Here is a 13,137-nt window from a genome sequence, read left to right on the forward strand (position 1 = left end):
TTTTATTTAAAGTTTATGTTTTCCTTTTACACGTTTAGACACACTTGTTAATTAGAAGTATTCTTTTAATTATATTACAGTTCATTTCACAGAATGAAAAGGTAAGTATATGATAAAAATTTTGTGACAAAAAGCATAAGTTTATTTATGAAAAAATATACTGATACAAAAATATGAAACAATAACAATACTATAACTCGTGCTTTATTGAAACAAATGTGTATATATCATATAAAGTTTTCATATCAATTGTTTCGCATAATGTACACGTACACCGTGTAAAGTTCGTCACATCCATCGAAATTCTTTTTATGCGAGACTTTATACATTTTCATATATGTATAACAATATCTTATATTATTTTAAATCGATATTTTCCCATTTTCATCAATTAGTTTGCTGTGAATATTCCATAAATTCTGTAAAAATAACACATTTTACAATTTATCATAACAACAAAAACGATTTATAATAATTTTTCAGATAATTCATTATATAATAAAATTATAACATTACAAGTAATATTCCGTAATACAATACCATTAATAAATTATTATTAAACTGTTAAATACTATTAAACAATTAATGGACATTATTAATGTAGATTAATTATATAAACAACATAAAGAGAAGATGTAATGTTTTTGTAATAAACAACAAAATAAGGAGTACAGAATTCTCAATTTACTCTAATTTAAAAAGAGACAGAAAACAAAAATACAGATGTGTAATCCATATTTATGCAATGTTAAAAAATATAACTACCATTTTAACTGTTTTGTATTGAACGACGAAGGATTGCATCTCCATCTTCTTCAATCAATTTTTGATGTGTAGCACTGAGAGCCTGCATATATCATACAAATTGAAAAGTTATGAATTAAGTTCCAATTAGAACAAATATCTAAAATTTTTACTTTTCAAATATTTTAAACAAAAGTTTTTAAAATTGTAGGAAATTTATATTTTATACCTTGAAATATTTGACTGTCTTCACACGTAATTCTAGAGTTGCATCCTCATCACAAATAATTATTGTACGAGGATGTTGTTGAAAAGCTGATACAGTCCACATATGATTAATTCCTTCTTCTATTGCTTTGTAAAGAGCAAATGCTTTATGAGATCCTGTGATAAGAATCATTACTTCTTTGGCATCCATCACTGTGCCAACACCAACAGTCAATGCTTGATTAGGAACTTTAGAAATATCATTTCCAAAGAATCTCGCGTTAGCTTCTAACGTATCTTGTGCCAAAGTTTTTACTCTTGTACGTGATGCTAAAGATGAACCTGGTTCGTTGAAAGCTATATGACCATCTGGGCCAATACCTGAAACACAACATTTTGTTTTGTATCCAACTAATTTTTTATATGAATTTATTTGTTATATTACAAATTACATACCACCAATAAACAATTCAATACCACCAGCTTCTTTAATCTTAATTTCAAAATCATCACATTCCTTTATAAGATCAGGTGCATTACCATCAAGAATGTGTACATTTTGTGGATCTATATCTATATGTTTAAAGAAATTATTGTACATATAGTAATGATAAGATTCTGGATGGTCCCTGGGCAAATCAACATATTCATCCATATTAAAGGTTTTTACATACTTGAAGGAAATTTTTCCTGCTTTGTAGTATTCTATAAGTTTTCTGTACATCCCTAAAGGAGTACCACCTAAAGATGATAATCAACCATTGTAAATTTATTTCCCACAATCGTTGCTAACAGACATACATTAAATATTTCCCTTCCTTTTTCTTTTTCTTTTCTATTTCTAATATATGAAAGATAATAATATATACAATAATATATACCTGTTGGAAGACCAAGAACAAAATATTTGTTTTCATTTGGTTGAAAATCATTAATTCTTTTTAAAACATACTTAGCAGACCATTCTGCCACATAATCCACTGTATCACAGATTACTAAACGCATTTTACAATTATGTTGTAATTGAACACTGAAAAAATGATAAAATTATAGACACAATCGGAAAATATATATCGAAAAAATTTAAATAATTTATAAAAATGAAATATAATTCTTCAATAATATGACTAACATCTCAATTAATTATATAAATATGCACAGTATAGTTTTATCAGTTCCCGATAATATATTTATGCGAGTATATATGCAGAGATATCGTTATGGCAAAGAACTTATCTGAACACACAGAATATTGAGATCACAGAATTTCAGATTCAAGTTTTATATTATCTTTATCTTTACATGAAATATTTCATTTGTTAAAGTAAATTTTATATAAAAATTGTATTCCGATCTTTTCTCTCTATTAGTCTTTATTTTTAAAATCTTGAAGAAGACGCAAATGTATTCAATAGATACATATTTTATCACTGTCAAAAACTTATTTCGAATACATATTTATTATGTCGTATGTGGTGCGCATGTTTTAAATGCAGGAATGTTGAATGGTCTTCGGTAATTTATTTTAAAGGTCAATAACCAATGGTCATTACTCTTTAAAAAACAAATATTAAATCTTCCTAACTAATAAGTTTTAATATGTTATTCATTTTTATAAATTCGAATGCTACAACAACCCTGACATATAATAATTTATACTTGCTGCAAGAAACCAAAAAATGAAAGATGATAGAAGTATACTAACCTGAAGAAAAATTAAGAATTACCTACTCTTACAGTAGTTGGTCAAACATGAAATCAGCTGACATTCAACTGATGCCACTGATGTGAATGACCTAATCTCGAGCCTTTACTACTTAGCAAAAGATTTAATATATATTCCACTTATAGGTGTTGTTAATACTTGAAAATAGATTCCTATACAAAATAAACTAGCTGATAAATCGAAAATAAAATATTTATTATATACCCTTATTATATATATATTTTCTTTTTTTGAAATCTAATAAACGAAATATATATTTCCTATTATTTTCTTTTTATTATAATTTTAGAAAGAAAAGTTAATTATATGTAATAGATATGTATCAGAACAAATATAAATTTTATATTTAGTATCAGTTAGTGCTTATACATACATATGTATGTAAGTAAATACTTTAATGGTGTATGTAATTTAATATCAAAGTAGCTCAGAATTTGGCGGGAATGTGATCTTGATGTTTCTATAAATGCTAACTGAGAGATTCACATTTCTTATGTTATGAAAATCTTAATTTTTGTGTATATTGCATAAAATTTATAACGTTGCAATGCCAGACGTGACAATTAATAACGTTATTGTAAATTTTCCTTTTAAACCATATTCAATACAAGAAGAATATATGGTAAAAGTGATAGAATGTCTTCAAAATGGTAAAAATGGTGTTTTGGAATCTCCAACTGGTATTATTCACTCTTTTTATTATTATATATTAGTTAAGAAATATTAAAACTAATTCATAGAAATGTTATAGGTACGGGGAAAACACTCAGTCTTCTGTGTTCTTCTTTAAGTTGGTTATTAACAAAGAAAGCTCAATTACAAGCACAATCATTAATAGGTGCAATTGAGAAGCCTGATTTTGGTGGACATTTTTTTAAGCAATTAAGTAATGGACTTAAAGAAGGAACAGGAGATTCTGAGCCTACTAGTAATTTAGGTTGGGCACCACCAAAAATTATCTATGCATCTAGAACTCATTCCCAACTTTCGCAAGCAATGCAAGAATTAAAAAGAACTTCCTATAAACATGTAAGCACAGCTGTTTTGGGATCTCGAGATCAGCTTTGTATTCATCCAGAAGTTTCCAAAGAAAATAGTAGTTCAAACAAAATATATATGTGTCATTCTAAAATCAAATCTAGGACATGTTTCTATTACAATAATGTTGAAAGCAGGTAAAAAAACTGTAACATTAATATTTGATAAAATTGATAAATTTTTTTGTTAGCAAAAGGTATTGATGAAGAAATATATGTTTTAGGAAAGATGATCCTCTTTTTAAACAAGAAGTACTTGATATAGAAGACTTAGTAAAAGCTGGACAAAAATTTAAATGTTGTCCATACTTTCTGTCCAGGGAACTTAAACAGAATGCAGATATTACCTTTATGCCATATAATTACTTACTGGATTCAAAATCACGGAAGACACAAGGCATAGATATCCAAAATAATATTATTCTCTTAGATGAAGCACACAATATTGAGAAAACATGTGAAGAAGCAGCATCATTACAGGTATTAAATTAATTTATATTTAATAGCAATTATTATCAATCTAAGAAAAATTGAGTAAAATTAAGTTGGTAAAATATATATAGAAATTATTCTACATAAAATTTCTGTAGATATGTAGTACAGATATTGCAATGTGCATTGATGAAATAACAGCTGTAATGGAAGATATGGCTAGTAATATTGAACAAGAAAATGATTTTTCAATGGAAAATTCAGGAAATATTGTAAAAGATTTTACTGCGGATGACTTATGTATTTTAAAAGCTATGTTTCTGGAATTAGAGAAAGCTATTGATGCTATAGAAATCGTAAAACGCAATGAGGGAGATACATTTCCTGGTGGATACATTTTTGAATTACTAGGAAAGGCACAAGTACATAATTAATATTTTCTAATTTGTATAATTGTGTAAAGTAGATAAAAATAATAAATATATTCAACAGTTAACTCATGGCAGAGAACAACTTGTAATAGAAAAGTTGGAGAAAATTGCTTTTTACTTAACAACTACAAGCACTTCTCCATTTACAAGAAAAGGTCATGCACTTCAGAAATTCAGTGACCTATTAAAAACTGTATTTAGCAGTGGTAATAGTCCACGCTATAGAGAAAAAATCAAACAATGTTATAAAGTGTATATTCAATTAGAAGAACAGAAAAAAACAAAACAAAATGAAGTTTGGGAAACAAAAAAAATACTTAAAAAGAATGAAAGCAAAGTTATCAGTTATTGGTGTTTTAGTCCTGGATTTAGGTAAATCTTTCTTTTATTACTGCATTTAATTTTGAATAGACTGTATTAATGTATTCGTATATTAATTACAATAATCAAGTATGCAACAACTAATGGATCAAGGTGTGCGTTCAATAATATTAACAAGTGGTACATTATCTCCTTTGAAACCTTTCATATCTGAACTTGGAATACCAATTGAACTTCAATTAGAAAATCCGCATATTGTGAAAGGAGATCAAATTTGTGTCGGTGTCCTTAGTCAAGGACCTGATGGTTATTCATTAAATTCTTCTTTTAATACAAGGTATTTTTATTAAATATATTGTATGTAATATACAATCCCTTTCATAATACATCATGTAAAAAACATAATTTGTGTTTTAGAAATGATCCAAAATATATAGCATCTCTTGGGCGAACAGTGCTTAACTTTAGTTGTATTATTCCTCATGGTCTATTAGTTTTCTTTCCTTCATACCCAATAATGAAAAAGTGTAAAGAAGAATGGCAAACTACAGGTTTGTGGACTAAAATTGCAGATCGTAAAGTAATTACCTTTAATTAATTTTAATTTCAATAATATTCAAATGATTATAGCTATATATTATAACTAAGATAGTAAAACTTATTTATTTATATTTATCAGCCTATATATGTAGAACCTCAGTACAGAGATGGTTTTATAAATGTTATGAATGAGTATTACGAAAAAATTAAAGATCCCTCTTGCAAAGGTGCTATTTTTATGGCAGTTTGTAGGGGTAAAGTGAGTGAAGGGCTTGATTTTGCTAATGCAAATGGAAGAGCTGTATTAATTACAGGTCTTCCATTTCCACCTTTAAAAGATCCGAGAGTTATATTAAAACAACGGTATTTAGAAGAAATGAAAAAACAAAATAAAGAGGTAATTAGAATTGAGATATTAAATATTCATCAAGTATGTTAATTTTATGAATCTTATTCCTCTCCAGGCTTTGTCTGGTCAACAGTGGTACCAGCTTGAAGCATCACGAGCTGTTAACCAAGCCATTGGCCGCATAATACGTCATAAAAATGATTATGGAGCTATAATTCTTTGTGACTGTCGATTTGATAATCCAAGTTTTAAGAAACATTTATCTGCTTGGCTCAGACCTCATATAAAAAATTTTACCTCTTTTGGTATTATTATGAAAGAGCTAAAAGATTTTTTCAGATATGCAGGACACACTGTAAGTTTAATTTTATAAAAAAGGAAACATACTTAAGTATTGTTATTTTATAATTATTTTCAGTTTCCACAACCGAATATGCCTGGTGTACAATTTACAAGTAGTTATGTTTCATTACCAGCAGTATCAGCATCATTTGATACAACCGTGTCTCGCACCGGAAAAGTTACTTTGAAGCAAAAAATTGAAACCCCTTCAACTAAAGATATCTTCAATATTGATTCTTATACTAAGAAAGATGAGAAAAGTAAACAATTGGTTGAAACACAAAAAAGAAACTTGTTTGAACTTTTGGAAACAGAGTCAAAGCCTGTAATTAATTTTAGTAATTGTAAATTAAGAAGTGATTACACCACCTGTGAACTAACAAAAAATAGCAGTGAACCTGCCACAAAAAAAAGGAAAATAAAGATGTTACCAATAGAATTTAATGAACATTTATCTGGTGCTTCAACTTCTTCATGTGTAAATAGGGATCATACAGACAATACAACATATTCTCAACAAATATTTGAAGAAACTAATAATAAAGAAACTGATAAAAAAGCTTTAGGCAAAGCATATTTAAAGGAAGTAAGTAATCATCTGCGATTATGACTAATTATGATTAATTATAAATATACATAATGAATAAAAGTTTAATTAACAAGAAATTTATGTTGCAATAACTTTGTATATAATACATTCCTTAGGTAAAACGATCTTTATCAGAAGCTGATTATAAAATATTTGCGAAAATGATACAGGACTATACAAGAACAGGCAATCTGGAGGAATTGTTGAAAATACTTCAAAATTTATTTTCCCCTAATAAGGAATTGCTTCATTTATTTATAGGTATTTTATATATATTAATAAATATATATGTAGATCAATTGTGTGATATTATAATCCCTTATTGATCTAATACAATTTCTAGGTTTTAAATATTTTGTAAAGAAGCAACACATTTCTGTATTTGAAAATCATATTACTTTGATCACAAATACACAAACATAATAGTAAACATAGAAAAGAATTCAAAGATTCATAACATTTTAATATAAAGAGTTATTATTAAAACTACGTTATAAGTAAGTATTAACGAATTAAACATATTTTATAGCTTTACCCATATCTAGATTAATATAGATTCATATTTATTTCCTGAGTTTACATCTTCAAGATCTCACGACCCCTGAGATACTTGTAACAGTCCTATAAATTCAAGATCATGTTGAAGCAAGATCATTTTAGCTTAAGATCATCCTGGTTTTTGTATATTAGTATAGCCTAAGGTTGTGGTCACAAATCTTGTGTTGTCTGACAATTTTTCATCATTGTTTTGGAAGTAACGCCGTTTTGAACTAACATGATGATTTTTGCAAATCATATCTCAAAATTCTATAGGATGGTTCAACCATATATCTCGAATTTGTTTAACATTTTTTTGAAAAAGTTTTAGAAAATATCTTTGTGCAATAGGATCGTGTAAATAAACATATATTATTATGGTTATAAAGAACTTATATTTTAGCAGTGAACGTTTGTTACTTGATATTCAAAAGCAATTTGTATAATATACAATAAATATAAGTTTTCTAATAAAAATACGGGAATGTGTTTTTATAAAAAAATAGAATGTTGTATGTATATCAGAATCCATATAGCAATTTATGAATTACATTTGATGTAATAAATAAACTTAAAATGATTTTAGTTATTTTAAAAAATGCAATAAAATTTAATTATGAATTACTTTAATTTTTGCGTGTATATACAAATATATGTTACATATTTTTTCATTATAAATTTTGAATACAATATTTAAAATAACATTTGGAAATCATGTTAAAGCATCAAATATAAAAAATAAGTTGCAGCTCATCATAATATGCAACTACAAAGTAAAGATTAAGTTACAGTTAACTTGTATGTAAAATAGTGATTGCATATAGTTAAAAACAAATAATTACTATTTGCAATATATGTGAAAATTGTTTTTTTCCTTTTTATAAGTATTTTTCACTCATACAATTAATTGTGTCATTTATAACTTACATCAATATCAGAACTTTTTCTGTATAACGTTTTTGTTTTTATGTTTTTAATATATATTCTTTATTTTCTTTTCTTTTTTTTTTGTTAGAAAACTTAACGTATGAAAACAAATAAATTGTTACTTTAAGATATATATGTCACTTATTTTTTTAATTAATGTGCTATTTTATGAACACAAATATGTTTCCCTTACAAAAATTGATTTAAAATCTCAATTGCTTTACAAGTCCATGGCATGAATTGCACTCATATCTTTATTACTTTCAGTTTCTTTTTTAATAAGTGCATTAGTAATGATTTCTTGATAATATTCTCCAAATACACTTCGATTATGAGAAATAAGTATCAAAAATTGAGCTACTATAGCTGTTAATTCTTCTTGTAGTGATGAAAGTCCAGGTGGAACTTGTTGTGGTGCCGTAGATTGAGATAATATTATTTTTTGTAAAAATTGCCGAATTCTTAAATCTAAAAAAGATATACAAAGTAAATAAGATGTAAAATAAATTTTATAGGTCCCATACAATACTTACTTATAAGATGCCTTATTTTATGTTCTGGATTGATGAGATCCAATATCTGTCCTTCTAATAATGTTTCTATCTCTGGAGATAAGGAAGCAGCATTAATTTCCTGCAATGTCGTTTTCAAGTCTGTTTTTACTTGTAATACAATATTTGGCATTACAGTTTCCAAATCCCTATTAATAGTTAGTATGACAAATTTAATTTATGATTACTTATATATATATATATATATATATATGTCAGATGTTATTATGTACATACTTATTTGAATGTACAGAATCTAACAACACATTAAGATGTTGTTTAATATTCTTCTTAAAGTTTGATACACCATGAATTGGTGCACCTACTGTATTATTTACTAGCAATATTACAGATCCTATAATGCTTAATCTGCTGGTCTTATCACGCAATTCCAGTAATCTACTTTGATCAAGCATCAAAGTCTGTAAAAATGATGGCAATAAAATTTGTATTATTATTAACTCAAATAACCGAGGATTGACTATATTATTAACACAAATAGTTGCATATGTACTTCTGCATCTGGACTAAAATCCCATTCTAGAAGATCAAGATACGCTTCAGTTAAAAGACAATGGGTAAGCTGACGAGCTGCATTAATGTCAGACGAACTGCTCATAATATTTGTTGGATCAAAATGCCTCAACAACCATTTTTCTGTAAATTGTAGACCATTTGTATTAACTTTTAAGAATTCAGCGAACTTGGCTTTCTCGTATTCAATACTTGAAGCAACTATATTTGGTCTCATCATAGTAATGGTAAAATTTGCCAAATCAAGTCGCATTAATTGCAGTACTTCCATTATTCCTTTGAATATTTCAATAACATGTGTTTCTTGACTAAGTTCTCGAATCTTCTCGTCTCTTACTGGCGCACAAACTTTACTCATAATGGATATCACATATTGTGCATAATGATGGAAGTCCAAAACACCATTTTCTGCTTGCTGTTTAATTAAATCCACATCAAGTACTTCTTTTAAATTTTCTCGAATTTTTGCATGATGTGGTAATACTAGTTCATCTAATGTCTATAAAACAGAAAGATTATTGAACATATGTAGATACAGAAATCATACATTATTTCATAAAATCCATATAAATATACTACTTCTTTAATTTCCTTTAGTAAAACCAACGCTTGTGTATAATTTGGAGGATCTTCATCTAATTGCTCTGCTAATAAATTCCAAAAAGCTTTATGCATAATTTCTTTTACTTTTCTATGAATTGTGCCATCATCAGGTTCAAGTTTTTGTAACTGAAAATTTTTATCCACCGCAATTTCATGTGCTAATGCCATATTTTTCATGCCATTTGCAGCATTTATGATTTCTTCGAGAGAAACAAATTTTGGTGGTGATGCTCCTATTAATCCACCTACCACAAAATTTGGTGTTTTTTGCCTGTGTGATACACATTTAATTACGAAAAATATTAATATAAAATCTGAACATATCTATTGATGAATAAATTAAGAAAATAATCATATTATATTTCAATTAAAAAAATAATAATTTACCCCTTTGCATTTTCTTCTTCTGTCTCAAGATGAGAATCAGATTTACAATCTACAGGTACAGATGTGCTAGCTTCATTGATATTGGATTTTTGTCCTTCATTGTTTTCCATTTTTTGATTCCTATATAATAATATGTATTATTAAAATTTAATTGTGATAACACACATACAAACTCCATTATATAAATACCATTAGTCTATAGCAATAAATAACATAACAAATAATAAAACACAATGCACATTGTAAAATATAAACAATAAAACAATATTAATTACTTACTGTTAAATATTATACTTAATATTCACCATTTGATTAATAAATAGATAGGATATATAACACACAGTAATCATTACATATAAAATTATAATTAGTGTATTAAAACTAATAAACAGTTATATAAGTAACACTACAGATTTCAGATTATGCAAATGTACACTGACTAAAACAAAATACCAGAAAATTTACAACTAATAAAGAGGCAGCAAAGAGTTATACCCCACATTACTCCAGCACTAACCAAAATTTTATTCCTAACAAAATATGTACCATTTTAGCATATGTTTAACAATACTTAAAAACATGTAAATTTGTTTTGAACAATACAAATAATAGAAAATTTGTGTTTCATATAATTCAACATATAATTATCATAATAATCTTGTCTTTAGAAATAAAATTGAAAAATAAATATGTGTCGAATAATATTTCCTTAAATCAGATATATTGTAAAAAAGAAATATTTTATTATTCCACCTCGTAAAATTTAAATTTGCCTCCAAAAGTAGTTTTCTTAATAAACAGATATTTTATAACTAGATAATAAATATAGTAATTCATATAATTAGCATAGATTCTTTACTATATGATTAAAATGTTTTATAAATATATGAAAAATATACCTATCTGGCATGATTAATTTTTGATTTAACTGTTTTGTTGTAGCATGATCAGCACTGAGAAACAGCTGGCACTTAAATGCAATAGATATTGAAGACAAGGAGGTCAAACTTTGTCTATAAAAAGAACATTCACAAGGTACATATAAGAACAACCCTCCTTATTTGATTTTAAAAGACTGATACAATATTTCCATTTTTTAATAACCTATCTCAGATTTACACTTATATCTGCTACATATTTAACATATGATATTAAAATAATTATTGATTATAATATATTTCATGTTATTTCCTAAAATATTTTATACTATGTATATTAAATACAAAATCATTATAAATATTTGTCTGTAAAACAAAAAATAAATAAAATTACTATCTGTATACTTACAAAAATTTTTCATAGATTAACATTATATTTCTATTTTTTATTTAGAATTTAAAACTTACCATAGTTTCTATATTTTATAAAAAAAATGCACCTTTCGCAAAAGTTTAGTTTCTAAATATTTTTGCTATCAACTCTAAATATTTTATATCAAAAATAATAATTTATGCATATCGCTCGAAATATTTTTCTGAATGCAATTTTTTTTACTTTCTAATCAAACAACGCATGTATATGCTAATCAGTTTACAAACAAAACCAAATTTGCAATATTGTATACATAAACTTATTTTTTAACCATTTATTTATTTAGAAACGAAAGAATACGGAAGTGCCTTTTTCTAGATTTAATTATATTTGATAATTTGCAATTTAATTGAGGAAACATATTTACACTTTCACTAGAAAGTCAAAATGCGTAAAATAATATCTAGACTTGTTTTACCAAAACATTCCAATGTTTTAACATAATACAATTCACATTTCTATTATAAATTTACCAGCGATTTTATATATAAATTGTCATGTTGAAAAATCAATTTTGTTCCAAACAACTACGAATTGTGTATTTACAACTTTTTAGGTTGATGCTCAACAGTAAACTTAGAATATATAAGACAGTAGCGTCCTCTGCAAATTGTCATTTCTTAGTTTTCGCAAAATTATTTGTATTATTACCATAATTATCTTTTATATTCTTTTATAGATATTTATACTTCTACGTACTATTTCAAACAATAAAATGATACATTCAGGAAATAAAGATATGTACATTATTCATACATTTAATACTAAGGACATTAAACACAATAGTATTAAAAAATATATACAGTGTAATTTTACGCTTAATTAAAAATGACACTGTTTATAAATGACAAGACATACATATGTAATAAACTATATGCATGTAATATAAGCCAAGAATCAAAAACCATACTGAGCTATTCCATAAATTGAAATTTACAAAAAAATAACGATTACAAATATTATTTTTAAAACTTTACTTTGGAATTTATGATTACTTATGCTGCTTTTTTGTGATACATAAATTCACGAAATTAAGTTGTTTTTTAAGATATTGAATGCTTAAATACGGATTGATTAAATACAAAATAAGGAGTTGAATAATTTGATTTCAAAGAAGTTCATATCTATAGTAAAGTTGCTAGAATAATGATGATGATACATCAGATCTTAAGAATTTCAAGGTGCAGACGAACCATTTTCGGAAATAATATGAGTCACTGTTGTCCACCTTGAATCTTACAAAGGTTGTATAGGTACTAATAAATTAATTAGTCAGAATATGTTCTTGCACAAAAGTAAGTAAAAACACAATGTATATTTAACGATTATCCTTCGACTTTTTAAATAATTCATATTAACTTGCAATTCATAATACTATATAGTATGACTAATGTAATTGTTATTATACATAATTACAATTTCTTATCAAAAATATAATATTATTTCACGTTAAAGAAAACCTTCTTTAATTATTTTCTCTATTCATTAATCAGTTTCATTTGTCCAAATTAAACGAACATGTGCAAACTTATGTATAGGTGTTTTAAAATCATCATATATATATATATA

At 26.1% G+C, this 13,137-nt stretch overlaps 3 protein-coding genes across 12 annotated transcripts; 1 reads left to right on the forward strand and 2 right to left on the reverse strand.

Annotated features, from left to right (window-relative positions):
- Positions 1–119: 119 nt before the first annotated feature.
- On the reverse strand, positions 120–2,813 carry Oscillin (glucosamine-6-phosphate isomerase Oscillin). 2 transcript variants are annotated; one of them, XM_069132229.1, is made up of 6 exons: positions 2,657–2,813; positions 1,833–1,981; positions 1,408–1,692; positions 974–1,332; positions 766–847; positions 120–419 (listed from the first exon to the last, which is right to left on the reverse strand). In XM_069132229.1, exons 2-5 carry the CDS (start codon positions 1,954–1,956, stop codon positions 770–772), a joined length of 846 nt encoding a protein of 281 aa, XP_068988330.1. In that variant the 5' UTR covers positions 1,957–1,981; positions 2,657–2,813; the 3' UTR covers positions 120–419; positions 766–769. The 2 variants fall into 2 exon arrangements, with proteins under 2 accessions (XP_068988330.1, XP_068988331.1); XM_069132230.1 differs by lacking the exon at positions 2,657–2,813 and adding an exon at positions 2,084–2,538.
- Positions 2,814–3,024: 211 nt separating this feature from the next.
- Positions 3,025–7,723, forward strand: Rtel1 (Regulator of telomere elongation helicase 1). 2 transcript variants are annotated; one of them, XR_011176154.1, is made up of 13 exons: positions 3,025–3,357; positions 3,429–3,852; positions 3,939–4,194; positions 4,305–4,568; positions 4,639–4,949; positions 5,029–5,235; positions 5,316–5,478; positions 5,578–5,835; positions 5,903–6,142; positions 6,206–6,715; positions 6,835–6,979; positions 7,062–7,215; positions 7,294–7,723. XR_011176154.1 is itself a non-coding variant. In XM_069132219.1 (12 exons), exons 1-12 carry the CDS (start codon positions 3,225–3,227, stop codon positions 7,139–7,141), a joined length of 2,991 nt encoding a protein of 996 aa, XP_068988320.1. In that variant the 5' UTR covers positions 3,025–3,224; the 3' UTR covers positions 7,142–7,723. The 2 variants fall into 2 exon arrangements, 1 of the variants encoding a protein (XP_068988320.1); XM_069132219.1 differs by having other exon boundaries at positions 7,062–7,723.
- Positions 7,724–7,861: 138 nt separating this feature from the next.
- Positions 7,862–12,189, reverse strand: LOC138189916 (T-complex protein 11-like protein 1). 8 transcript variants are annotated; one of them, XM_069132226.1, is made up of 8 exons: positions 12,042–12,182; positions 11,157–11,270; positions 10,258–10,377; positions 9,847–10,115; positions 9,248–9,766; positions 8,971–9,155; positions 8,716–8,882; positions 7,862–8,650 (listed from the first exon to the last, which is right to left on the reverse strand). In XM_069132226.1, the coding sequence occupies exons 3-8, from the start codon at positions 10,265–10,267 to the stop codon at positions 8,403–8,405; spliced, it is 1,398 nt and encodes a 465-aa protein (XP_068988327.1). In that variant the 5' UTR covers positions 10,268–10,377; positions 11,157–11,270; positions 12,042–12,182; the 3' UTR covers positions 7,862–8,402. The 8 variants fall into 8 exon arrangements, with proteins under 8 accessions (XP_068988327.1, XP_068988322.1, XP_068988323.1 ...); XM_069132221.1 differs by having other exon boundaries at positions 9,847–10,141; positions 12,042–12,181; XM_069132222.1 differs by having other exon boundaries at positions 9,847–10,141; positions 11,936–12,154.
- Between the last annotated feature and the right edge of the window lie 948 nt (positions 12,190–13,137).

This window comes from Bombus flavifrons, chromosome 2 (genome assembly GCF_040668555.2).
Source record: "Bombus flavifrons isolate JBK064 chromosome 2, iyBomFlav1_principal, whole genome shotgun sequence".
In the NCBI taxonomy this organism is placed as follows: domain Eukaryota; kingdom Metazoa; phylum Arthropoda; class Insecta; order Hymenoptera; family Apidae; genus Bombus; species Bombus flavifrons.